This window comes from Meles meles, chromosome 12 (genome assembly GCF_922984935.1).
Source record: "Meles meles chromosome 12, mMelMel3.1 paternal haplotype, whole genome shotgun sequence".
NCBI classification, from domain to species: Eukaryota; Metazoa; Chordata; class Mammalia; order Carnivora; family Mustelidae; genus Meles; species Meles meles.
This window is the reverse complement of record NC_060077.1, coordinates 11,738,229-11,751,065: the sequence shown is the minus strand read 5'-3', so window position 1 is coordinate 11,751,065 and position 12,837 is coordinate 11,738,229. Positions and strand designations below refer to the sequence as shown.

The following is a 12,837-nucleotide window of genomic DNA, read 5'->3' as shown; positions in this document are numbered from 1 at the left end:
AAATAAGGATAATCCCCAATACTATTCTCGCATTAAAGAAAATTTATAACTTTCTCTGACTATTCAAACCCCACTCCATATTCAGATACATTTCATCAATTATCCCCTTGTATCTTTTTAAAAATGATTTCTATATTTTAGAGAGTGAGAAGGCGGGCGCAGACGGAGAGAGAGAATCTCAAGCAGACTCTGCACTGAGCGTGGAGCCAGATGTGGGGCTTGATCGCAGGATCCTGAGATCATGACCTGAGCCAAAATTAAGGGTCGGATGTTTAACTGACTGAGCCATCCAGGCGCCCCTCCCCTTAAATATTTTATAAATGACTTCCCCCCCGCCCAAATCAGGATCTAATCAAAGAATCTAGAACAGTCCCTCCCATCTCTTTTTTTCAATGCAATTTTTAGCAGACCAAGTCAGTTGTGTTATATATTTATCTCGATTATTTCCTTACGGTTTTATTTACTTCTGTCTTCTGTAAATTCTGTAATTCTAAAGGCTTGATTTGTTTTGGATTAAATTCCTGTGGACTTTGATCTCCACTTCCCATGGCTCAGCGAGATCTTGCAAAGGGCAGGTGTCTGGATGGTCCAGCTGTGCGGAGGACTCCACAGAAAGAATCTGTCTTCAAACCCATCAGGCTCTGCGGACCATTTTTCTCTCAGCTGAGAAATGAGGGCTTGGCTTAGAGCGAGGGACCTGACACATTTATCGATTATATTAATAGGGACAATAATTGTCAGTTGACAATAAATGAGGACAAATTGAGCGGCCTTCTGTGCAGCTCAGTATTTGGCCCTTTACGGAGGGGATTCGGTTAGACTTCACAATAGTCCTATGGAAGCGTCCGTACAGTTCATACAGAACAACCAAGGGAGGATGGTGCAGTTACATCGGTTGATGATCTGGACTGTGAGCCGAGCTGACTGCAGAATTCCTTCCAGTGTCCAGTCCCAGACAGAACTCACAAGTTCCTCAATGGTAGAATCTCTTGGGTTTCTTAGCAAGCAACTGAATAATGATAGCAAATCCTCATGTAGAACTTACTACATGCCAGGAACATTTCCAGGGCCTTCCTCCCAGCAACTCTAAGGAGCATCTCTTTGATGAAGAAAAACTGAGGTACCGAGAGGTCAAGTGATGCGTCTGAGATCGCAAAGACAGAGAATGGCAGAGCTGGGAGCCACACCCAGGGAGTCTGGCCCCAGTCCCTGCGCTTAGCCAACCACTGTTGTTTAGCCAAAAAGGGATTTCTTGAAGGCTGTTAGGAAGCTGGTAGGATGTCTGAGAGGCCGGGGATCAGGCTTGCAGGCCTTGTGGCTGGGAGCAACTCCCACGTCCCACTGATCCAGCCACGGTGGCAGGAGCGTCCTGTGAGAAACGCCTCGGTCATCAGGAGAGCATTACCAGGGCTTTCAGTGTTTTGGTTACTTTCTGGAACCTTTGGAGGATAGGTTAGGGTGTTAGAGTGGCCTACCATGTTTGAATTCTCTTTTCCTCAGAGGACTATATTCCACAGCAGATGCAAACCTGGATTAAGCAGTATCGAGCCTCAGAAACCAGCACCATCCCGGCGATGGAGAGGCTCGTCCAGTGGCTGCCCCGCCATCTTCCGAAGCAACAGGAGACGACAGTGGTGCACGGGAACTTCAGGTCTGTGAGGAGCGGCCAATGTCGATGTGAAAAACGGCGGGCAGGGCACTTGAAGGGAAAATGAAGCAGCTGGCCTGAGCCTGACGTACAGTGGAGGGTGATTCCCTTTACAAAGGATCTCCCTGTGCGTGGCCTTCTAAGGTGGGGTTTCTCCACCTTGGCCTGGTGACATCTGGGGCCAGATAGTTGGTAATGATGGTGGGCTGCCTAACTGCCCCCAGGTTTGAAAGTGCGCACGGGTGCTCCAGTTACGACGACTACATACAGATCTCCCAAACCACATGGCTGCAGACTGACAGCTGTAGTTTTGCTCAAGAATCCGCAGTCTGTTCCAGCTGGGGTGGCGGTCAGGCTGGGGGCCGCTCACATGCCTGCCACTGGGGCAGAGAAGACTGAACAGCTGGGCTCCCTGGGCCTCTCGTGTCTGCTCGTGGTCCCCGCATGGTTGCTCCGGCATCGCAGCTTCTGGAGAGCTGGACTTCTTCCCTGGGGGTGCTCGGGGCTGCAAAGGTGTGCATTCCAAGAGAGGCCGGGCTGTTTGGGAGCTGATCCCCTTTTCTGAGGCCCTGGATTCACGTAGTCTCACTTGCCTGTTCTATTTGATAGAAGCCGAAGGCTTCAAGCAGCAAAGAATTAGACTCTTCCTTTTGTGGAAGGCGTGTCCAAGAACTCGCAGACCTGTTTGAACCCATCACAGGGAAGGAGGAATTACCAGAACCCAGAGAGGATGGCCATGTGGAGAGGGCTACCTGACCCAAACTGGCCTCTGGGAGAGGGATACAGAGCCTCTCAGCCACCTGTCCCCCTTCCTGCTCCTGCTGGTGTCCTCATTGGCTGGGTCCACCTGAGCCAGAGGGCAGGGGAGCTAGCAGACAGGGCACCGAGGGGCTGAGAGGGTGGGAAGGACACTGGGAGGGACAAATGGAAGACCCTCGGCACAGAACACACCCCAGTGCTCAGTTTCCTTAGAGCTGTCTCTCCACATTCCTTCTGTGGCTTGTTCAGGCTGGACAACCTGCTGTTCCACCCAGAGAGGGCCGAGGTGCTTGCTGTCCTTGACTGGGAGCTCTCTACCTTAGGCGACCCCCTTGCAGACGTGGCCTTCAGCTGCCTGGCTCACTACCTGCCATCCAGTTTTCCCGGCTCCCAGCTGCAAGGTAGGAACTGGGGGGAGGGGGGGGAGGAGGAGGGAAGAGGGAGCTCCATTCTCAAAGCACCTGAGGCACAAAAGTAGCAGTGATGGCTGATGGCCTGGGTGAGTAAAATTGAGGTCCTGGTGGTTTTGGATGGAAAGTCCACTTGGAATGCATTTCTGTCCGCAGTGGGAGATGGGTATAGGGTGTATTTTAAGTGAAAAGGATATGTCCATGGACCCCTTTTGTGTTTTTACACAACTAATTTCTATTTAATTTTCTAAATTAAAAATACAAGTTTATTTAAAAATGTTGCAGCCAACAGACAACAAAAGGAAAAGTTAAAGTCGTGGATAGTCCCAGAGATGACCATTGCCAACACTTTCATCTTTCTGCATGCTTTCATACGTTTGTTTAAATGAAAATGCAATTCAACGATTTTATGGCCTGCCTTTTTTCACTTAATTGTGTATTTTGGACATGTTTTCATGCCATTAGGTATTTCTTCTACAGCATCATTTTTCATCATGGAATAGGATTTTATTGAATAGAATTAACTTAATCAAGATGTCTGATTCCTATTTGGATATTTAATTTATTTCTGATTTCTTTTCTATTACCTCCCCCGAGCCCTCACAAAAGAGCAGTGAACATCTTTGTAGGAATAACCTTGCCTATATTATAAAGTATACTCCTGGACAAAATCCTAGGAATAAAATGTGCTACATGCTTCTAAGCCACGAAAAGATTACCAATGAAGCAAATCAGTAAAAAACATTATTTGTTGTAATTATTTTTTTTCATAATTTGGCAGGACTTTTTTTTTTTTTTTTTTAGTAGCCTCCACCCCACTCATGGAGCCCAGTGTGGGTCTTGAACTCACAGCCCTGAGATCGAGACTTGAGCTGAGATCAAGAGTCAGATGCTTAACCGACTGAGCCACCCAGGCACCCCCCTGCCTTTCCTGCCAATTTAGTCTGAAACTTTTGAGGGCCGATTTGTGAATAGCTTCGTCCTGGGATCCCAGCTCGTCAGGGCAGGAGAGCTACTGAAATACAGAGCAGAGGCTGTGAACTAGCTGTGAAGCTCATTGCCAAGGGAGGAGGTGATTTTCATAATTAGATCCCTGCAGGCACAGGGGAGTGGGCGGTCATTGACTGCCCGCACAGAGATGGCTCTGTCGCCTCAGGTTTGCGTGACTGTGATCTCACTCAACTGGGAATCCCTATGGCAGAGGAGTATCTTGGAATGTACTGCCGTCACTCGGAGATCCCTCCCCCTGAGAACTGGAACTTCTACATGGCTTTCTCCTTTTTCCGCATGGCCATAATCCTGCAAGGAGTCCATAAGCGCTTGCTCCCAGGTAATGCTGCCTTAGGGTCTGAGTCACAGCCACGAAGCTTCTCCCCGGAGGAAGCCCCCCACTCCCACCACTGCCACCACTGTGGCCACAGAGGCTTCAGAGGGACCGATTTGTCAGAATTCTATAAGATTCGGTTAATTTCACCATCTGTCATTAATGGCATGTATATATTCTTTAAAATATTTAAACTTTTAAAAATTATTTTTTCAGAGTTATTTATGAGAGAGAGATAGCAACCATGTGCAAGTGGAGGGAAGGGCAGACGCAGAGAGAGAATCTCAAGCAGACTCCCCACTGAGCACAGAGCCCGACTTGGGGCTCGATCTCATCACCTGAGTTTATGACCTGAACCTAAGTCACGAGTTGGACGCTCAACCAACTAAGCCACCCATGTGCCCCAAACTTTTAAAAATTATTAACATACAAAAAAGAAATTAAAAACCTAACATGGTATGAATTAAATCATAAAGAATACAAAATTAGGGTGCCTGGGTGGCTCAGTGGGTTGGGCCTCTGCCTTCGGCTCAGGTCATGATCTCAGGGTCCTGGGACCGAGCCCCGCGTCGGGCTCTCTACTCAGTAGGGAGCCTGCTTCCCTCTCTCTTTCTCTGCCTGCCTCTCTGACTACTTGTAATCTCTCTCTCTCTGTCAAATAAATAAATTAATAATAAATAAATTTATATTAAATTTATTTTTATAATAAATTTTTAATTTATATTAAATTTATATTAAATTTATTAAATTTATATTAAAATAAAAAATAAATAAATTAAAATCTTTAAAAAAAAAGAATACAAAATTATTTTCCTTTCTTCTCAGTATCATTTCTCAAAGATAAATACTACCCTTAATGGGCCTCCCAATTTTTTTTTTAAGATTTTATTTATTTACTTGAGACAGAGAGATACAGAGAAAGAGAGAGAGAGAGAGCAGCAGCAGGGGGAGAGGGAGAAGGAGACTCCCTGCTGAGCCCGGAGCCTAGGGCGGGGCTCCATCCCAGAACCTGGGGATCAGAACCCAAGCTGAAGGCAGATGCCCAACCATCTGAGCCACCCAGGCGCACCCCCCTACCAATTTTTTTTGTGTCTCTGTCTTCTAAGTTTTCAAAAGATTTTATTTATTTATTTATTTATTTATTTGACACAGAGAGAGAGTGAGTGCACAAGCAGGGGGAGCAGCAGACTCCCCACAGAGCAAGGAGCCTGATGGGGGACTTGATCTCAGGATCCTGGGATCATGACCTGAGCCGAAGGCTGATGGTTAACCAACAGAGCCACCCAGGCTCCCCCCCTCTAAGTTTTATAAAAATGTGACTAGCCTACATGCATTTTTAGTACTTTGATTTTAAAATGTTTCATGCTTAACAGTTCCTATGAAATATTTGTGTATGTACATATATGGGATATGATGCGTATATGTATATGATGTGTATATGATTATCATAGATATACTTCACAACGTAAGATATATTCCCTGCTTGTTTTTTTGCACTTAACAATATTGAGAGGGAACTTTACACATGAGTATGTTCAGATATACATCATTCTTTTTGATTTCTACAGAACATTCCATTGTATGGATATAATGTGATGTATTTAACCCATTCTCCTATTGAGGTATTCTTGGATGGTTTGCACACTTTTGCAATCACAAATGATAGATGGTGAACATCCTTTTTCAGACATTTGTGAATATACCTAAAGGATAAATTCCCAGAATTGGAATTCCTAAGTTAAAAGTATGTGCATTTTAAAATTTTGTACATGTTGCAAAATTGTCCAGTAAGATGAATCCTGAAGGAGAAAAAAGATTGTGCTTTCTTACGTGGTGCATCTTACATGGGGAAATGCTTTATTGAACTAGCTGGGAGTTAGTTCTGCATTACATCTTGTGCATCTGAACTCCTGGGAAGAAAAGTTAAGGGTTGAGAGTTGAGTCAGGTATGTATATATAAATGAACATATCGCCTATAGAATGTTCACATATATATGAGAGGACAGCACAACCTTACTTGTTTTAATTCTAAATCTTACAGGATAGCAAATGAAATCATCTCTCTCCTAAATTAGTTAAGAAGCTAGAATTCTAGGGCGCCTGGGTGGCTCAGTGGGTTAGGCTGCTGCCTTCGGCTCAGGTCATGATCTCAGGGTCCTGGGATCGAGTCCCGTATCAGGCTCTCTGCTCAGCAGCGAGCCTGCTTCCCTCTCTCTCTCTGCCTGCCTCTCTGTCTACTTGTGATCTCTCTCTGTCAAATAAATAAATAAAATTAAAAAAAAAAAAAGAAGCTAGAATTCTAGGCAGATTACAGTTTGTTTCCTATGTGGAACGGAACACAGGCAGAAAGAAAGCACGTAGACCCTGCCAGAAAGTCCTAGAAAGTCCCAGTAGCACTATGTACTCCCAGTTTTTTCCCGCATGTCATAATCTCTAAATTCCATTCCCACCAAAAGGAACTGGGACTTCTTAGATAAGTGGTTGTGTTCAGGTCGAGGGCAGGATGTCTACAAGTGGAGCCTGGGGCACCTTATTGTACCAGTAAGCAAGGGAGCCGTTGAGGACAACTGGGGTCATCTCTACAGCACTCAGGAGCCAGCCTGAATAGGCCCCCACTGGCTAATGACAGGCGACATTGAGCGCCAGCAAGGACGAAGCTGAAATGGATGGGAAATCATCAAGTGTGTTTACATCCATGAGTAAAGACCAACACTAAAACAGAGTCAAAATCTCATCGGTGGCTTTGGAGGACACCAGGGAAACGATCCGTGATTCTAAAAGTGGGTAAAGAAAGGGGGAAAAAAATCAAGGATTTATCCTGCCTATCGTGTACAAGTTCTAGGTCAGGCTAACCAAGTAACTGATGAGGGGAAGTTTCTCTCTAGGAAAGCATCCCAGACAGAATGACAGAATTAGCAGATCACCAGTTTTCTACCCCTAATACATTAATGGATCTGGGAAATAAGCATCAACGGGGCTAACATCAGGAAGAGAGAGACGGCCGAGCCTGACTCCTGGCTCCCACCCACTGGTGTAAGCGTGGGCACGCCTTCTCTCTGAGACCCAGATCCTTGTCCATAAAGTGGGGGAAAAAATCATCAGTTGCTTTGGGAATTCAGTGAGCTATAATCGTACACGCAGAGCACTTAGCACCATGTCTGGAACATGGCAAGTGCTCAGCAAATGCTCGGGGATGCTAACAGCATTATTATGGAGGGTCGTTTGGGAGTAATCACTGTTTTTCTTTGCTTCTGCTTAGGGCAAGCAGGCTTGGCAGCCGCCCAACAAAATGAAAAGTTGACTGAGTATGTGTCTAACCTGGCCTGGGATTTTGCGGTCAAGGAAGGGTTCCGGGTTTTCAAAGAGATGCCGCCACAAAACCACTAATGAGGTCCTGCCGCGCTCAGGCGGTCATGGTCCCTGCTGAGCAACCCCGCCACCCGCTCGAGCAGCTGTATCCTCTTCACAGACTCCTCCCCAGCTCAGGCCTCAAAGGGCGCTCTGATTCTCTGTCCAGAGGGTCTTTCCACACCTCTCGGGGACCTGTCTCAGTGGCCGCGGCACCCCGCTGAGTCAGAGCCACGGCCTCCCCGCCGCCCGCACAGCTGGACGGAGAGCAGCATGTCATGAGCCGGTAAGATGTCAACAGGGCAGAGCCTCAGCTCACCGACCGGACACGTCTGTTCCCCTCGGAGGCAGGGAAGAAACAGGAGGGGAATTCATCTTGGCTTTGCATCGCCATCGTCATCGGGGAGAGCCAGCTCAAGATGACTCAGCTTTCACTTCCTGGGCTCGTTATTTTATGCATATTTGTATGATGTAAATGTGAAGCCGTGTGAAATAAAATGCATCAGTGCATAAAGTCTCTCTTTGAAGAACCCCTAACATCAAAGCCAGAGGGCTAGAGCCCACTGCAAACTGTTGACAGACAGGGAGGCCCTTTTAGCTGATGATGGAAATTTCCTGCTGCTCTCTGTCGGGAGGAGTCTTGTGCGCGTTTTTAAGTGATTTGAAGTCTGGAGAGCACACGTTTTGCCCATGATGCAGCCATCATCTACTTTTTAAGAAAATGGCATTACCACTTTTTTTCTGGTTATAAACCGATTGCAAAATAACCAAAGCTCAACTATGATGAGTGAAAAAGAGTTCATGACATAGACTTCTCTAAAATTGCCTGCTGTCTGAGATAATCACTGTCAACAGTTTGGTGTATTAGGCTCCCAGCTGCTTTTCTCTATCACAAACTAACATATTCCTGTGTTGTAATGGGATTGTTGTATACACTCAAATCTCTCACTTGCTTATTTAATATAATGACCCATCAGCGCCTGGACCGTCCAAGGTGTTTGCAGTCCGGGTGTACGTCATTTGTCTACCCTCCCCTTGGCTGAGGGACGCGGTGGGTGTCTCATTTGGCAGGCTGGGTCATTTCTGGATCACTTAACCAGCAAAGGACACTAGCTAGCTGCTGACACGGACAGGGAAGCTGAAGACCCAGCTTGAGAAGTCAAGGGAAGGCAGGCCACAGAGCGTGCCACGGTTGTCACAAGAGTTGCTGGCTGAGAGGTCTCTTTGGTAAGCTTCCTCGGGACTCTGGAGTTTGAGATGGGAATTTTCAGAGGGCAGGGAATCCGGGGAGTAGGTCCAAAGGCCACGCCTTCATTGCCCTGAAGCAGGGAGAAGGAAGGCATGTCTGGCCCCCTTCACCTTCTGCAGTGGGAGACTCTGCCTTGATCCCATTAAAATTTATATAGTGAGGGAGTCTTCCAGAATAAGAGGGTGATTGGGGGTGGCTGAGTGGCTCCTTTGGTTAAGTGTCTGACTCATGATCTCAGCCCAGGTCTTGATCCCAGGGTCATGAGTTCAAGCCCTGAGCGGGGCACCACGCTGGTATGGAGCCCACTTAAAAAAAAAAAAAAAAAAAGAAGAAGGAGAAGAAGAAGGTGGTTTGGTTGCTTTGCAAGCAAGGTGCATGGAATGCTCTTACACACTTCTATATACATTTACTGTTTCTTCAACAGGATAAATTCTTTGAAGTGAAAATATTGGTCCAAGAATGAGACCATTTAGTGTTTTAAGAAATACTGTCAAGGTTGTTTTAAAGATTTTTAAATTTTTAAATAATCCCTAAATTCAACATGGGGCTTGAACTCACAACCCTGAGATCAAGAGTCACATGCTCCATGCACTGAGCCAAATATTGCCAAGTTTTTGTGTTTTTTTTTTAAAGATATTATTTGTTTGACAGACAGAGATCACAAGTAGGCAGAGAGGCAGGCAGAGAGAGAAGGGGAAGCAGGCTCCCTGCTGAGCAGAGAGCCCGATGCGGGGCTCGATCCCAGGACCCTGGGATCATGACCTGAGCCAAAGGCAGAGGCTTTAACCCACTGAGCCACCCTGGTGCCCCAATATTGCAAAGTTTTGATCAAGAAGCTGCTCACTAACTTATGCCCCCATCGTTAATGCATGAACTGCCCTTCCCACCACTGCTTTCCTGCCAACACATTTCATCCTCGTGCATGTGATGTAAGCCCATCAAGGGCACGGAAACATTGGAAAGAAAACACTCATCAAACACATCCAGACTCTAAAAGGAATGCCGAGGCAAAACCTAGATTAGGGATCATTCTACTTGTAATTATACCTGCATGGGAACACGATGGTAAGATTTGTGGGTAAAGAGGTGAAATTGTAGCTCATGGCGTTCCTCCCAAGTGTCATTATTCCCCAAAAGAGGAGGATGCATTTGGCCACTTATGGTGCATTTCACAAATCCTGTGAGGTACACATTGATAACCTTGATTTAAAGGTAGGAAACAGATTAGTCCAGGGACACAGCTAGGAATACTAGCGTCTGGATTCCTGTCCAGAGCTCCTGCGTTCAAATTCTGTGGATCTCCCAGACATACACAAGGACATGATTAGATCCATTTCCTTATTCTGCCTGTTTAAAACTCCCTTGCTTCTTCTTTTTTTTTTTTTTAAGAATTTAGGTATTTTATTTATTTATTTTTAAAGATTTTATTTATTTGACAGAGAGAGATCACAAGTGGACAGAGAGGCAGGCAGAGAGAGAGAGAGGGAAGCAGGCTCCCTGTTGAGCAGAGAGCCAGATGCGGGACTTGATCCCAGGACCCTGAGATCATGACCTGAGCCGAAGGCAGCGGCTTAACCCACTGAGCCACCCAGACACCCCAAAACTCCCTTGCTTCTTGCTACCCGCCCCCAGCCTCCTTTTTTCTTCCAGTTAATCTTCTCTTTTGCTCCTTGCACTCTGAGCTAATGAGTTTAATACCAAGGTGAGACCGGTGCGTGTACTGACTTTGGAAGTACGTCATCAAACCAGGCCCAATATCAATGTAAAAGTCAGGCCAGCTGGTCCGCTCCCCATGAGAAGAAGTGATGGCGATCATATTTCACTAACATTTAGTGCAGCCTGTCGGCTTCTGTGCCGGGCACTTTATATTCCCTGTGTCATCTCAGCTACCCTTACAGCAGCCCAGTCCTGTGAGCGTTCTGGACCCTGCTTGGGTTTGGGCTGCCTAGGGGTCAGTCCCCTTTCTCAATGGCAGCTCCTAGTTTCATCTGCGGGCACTCCTTTCCCCCTTTGGATACAGTGGCCACGTTCTCAGGGTGACAGCCCAGCCCTCCCTGGCCAAGAAATGGCCACATGAGTCAAGTGAGGCCAGCCAGACTCTCTGGAATTGTGAGACTGAACAGTATTTTTTGAGAAGAAACACCGGCACTCACTCATTCCCCAGCAGGACTGCTGAGCGTCCCGTCCCCTGTGATCCTCTAGGGTGTCTGTTTCGGAGCCTCCTTCTCTAACCTGAGCTCCTGAGAACCTTTCCATTCAGTTCCTTTTTCCCCTTTAGTTAGTGACATTTGATGTCTCCTGCTACTCGGTAGTCCTGACTGATTCCTGACTGATTGGTGGGTTGTCACGCCCTGTTGCACGGATGATAAAAATGATCAAATACCTCGCCCGGCAGGAGTGGTGCTAAAGTAGGTAATCTGACTGAAGACCGAGTTCCTGCCCCTCATGCTAGACTTCCTAGTTACCTGACCGGGAGCTCTGTTTAGAAATCTGGGGTTCCTTGTCTGAGGAACACAGTTGCCCCTCATCAAGGAAGCTGGTTTGGGGATCTGCTTATGCACCATATCAGAGCCGCTGGGGCCGCAGGCACAGGTACTGGGCCTGCTTCCTACCAGGCACACTAATAGATCCTTCAGTGTCCTGTGTTTGCGGAGCATGTTCTGGAAGATTCATTATAACCCTAGGAAGGCTAACAATGGTGGAGGGTAGGTACGTGCAGTGTCTGGGATATGGAGCCTGCAGGGAGTGAACGGACAGCCACCATTGCAGCTAGGACCCCGCACCCCAGGCCTCCTCGTGCTCAGCCAACCCACAAATCTGCAGGCTTTCTCTCCGGTCCAATGATGCTGACTCGCCTCATTATTTTTGGCACACACTTCATTTCTGGCTGTCTACTTTCCTCCTTCCAGTCCCTTTCACGATTTTCCATAGGCCAAAATCCACTGTAGTTCCCAGACTTATTTTTCCTAGGCTAGGAGAAAGCCAAGGCTGAAAGACTTTGGAATCATTTTCCTTGGAGATGGATCCTGAGAAAACAATATGGAGCAGGACTGACCAATGTTGAGTGTGCACATTTGTGTGAACTCCTGGGTATTCTGTATGCGCCTGAGTTTCCTCCTTTACAATTTTCCTGAGCGTGCAAGGATATTCTAGTCTTCCGCAAGAATGCCAGTCCCCCTCTGGCATTGAGGGCTTCCCTCTGGCTTCATGGGCTGCAGGAACACTGATCCGAACTCAAACTTCTCATGAGGGAGGACGGCTTCCAGCAGCTGGCTGGAGGCAGAGCAGGAAAGCCACTCAGGATGGGAGTCTTCCAGAAAAGATGGGAGCCATGCGAGGCTTGGGCCTGGCTTGCTTCTGAGAGTCTTCGGCTCCCCAGTTCCAGTCAGTTTTCTTTCATCAAAGGAGGTTTATGACTGGGCTTCCGGAAGAACCTTCGTGAAGGTGTCAGAGGACAATATGACTTGGAAGGAGCGCCTGGCTCACACTTCCAGGGGGTTTGAAATTTTGAATATGGACATGGGAGTCACTGTAATGCCTTCTCGCCTTTTTAGTTCCTTAATTGTTCCGTTCCAGATTCAGAGAACATGGAGCAAAAGGCCCACTGGCTGATTCTGTTCCCAGAGGGAGAGGCCGGCTCCCCTTTTTGCTAGGACCCAGCTCCAGGCACCTCACTTGGAACACCACCCACCGGGGCTCCTCCTCATCAGGCCAGACCCCTGCAGGTCCCCTCTGAGCTCTGCTAGGCAGGGAGCCTGGAGTGAGGGCCCCTGGCCAGCTCTTTGCTGACACGGTCACCAGATCACATGCATCAACAGAGGCATCACACATGTGACGCGCCGGGAATCTCTCCTTCACTCCCCCACTGGCTTCGGTGTGCCCCCGGGCATCTCCACTGGAAAGGCAGAGATGTCGGTGGCTTCTCCCTCCTGAGAGATCAAGGTGTGCAACGTCACAGGGGCCCGTGATCATCCTGCCCTTCATCACGCGTTCACTCCAAGGGCTGTGTGGACCTCAGCTCCGCAGAAGGTACGAGTTATCACCCCATTGGACAGAGGAGGAAACTAGGACCGAGAAGTGCCTTGAGTCACTTGCCTAT

General features: G+C 47.5%; 1 protein-coding gene across 1 annotated transcript in view; it reads left to right on the top strand.

Annotated features, from left to right (window-relative positions):
* ACAD10 (acyl-CoA dehydrogenase family member 10) overlaps window positions 1-8,429 on the top strand; it is a 38,184-nt gene extending 29,755 nt beyond the window's left edge. The window contains exons 10-13 of the mRNA XM_046025978.1: window positions 1,501-1,651; window positions 2,657-2,808; window positions 3,974-4,147; window positions 7,401-8,429. Of these exons, the coding sequence (XP_045881934.1) occupies window positions 1,501-1,651; window positions 2,657-2,808; window positions 3,974-4,147; window positions 7,401-7,528 (605 nt within the window). The 3' untranslated portion in view covers window positions 7,529-8,429. The remainder of the gene's footprint in view (window positions 1-1,500; window positions 1,652-2,656; window positions 2,809-3,973; window positions 4,148-7,400) is intronic.
* The last annotated feature ends 4,408 nt before the right edge of the window (window positions 8,430-12,837 follow it).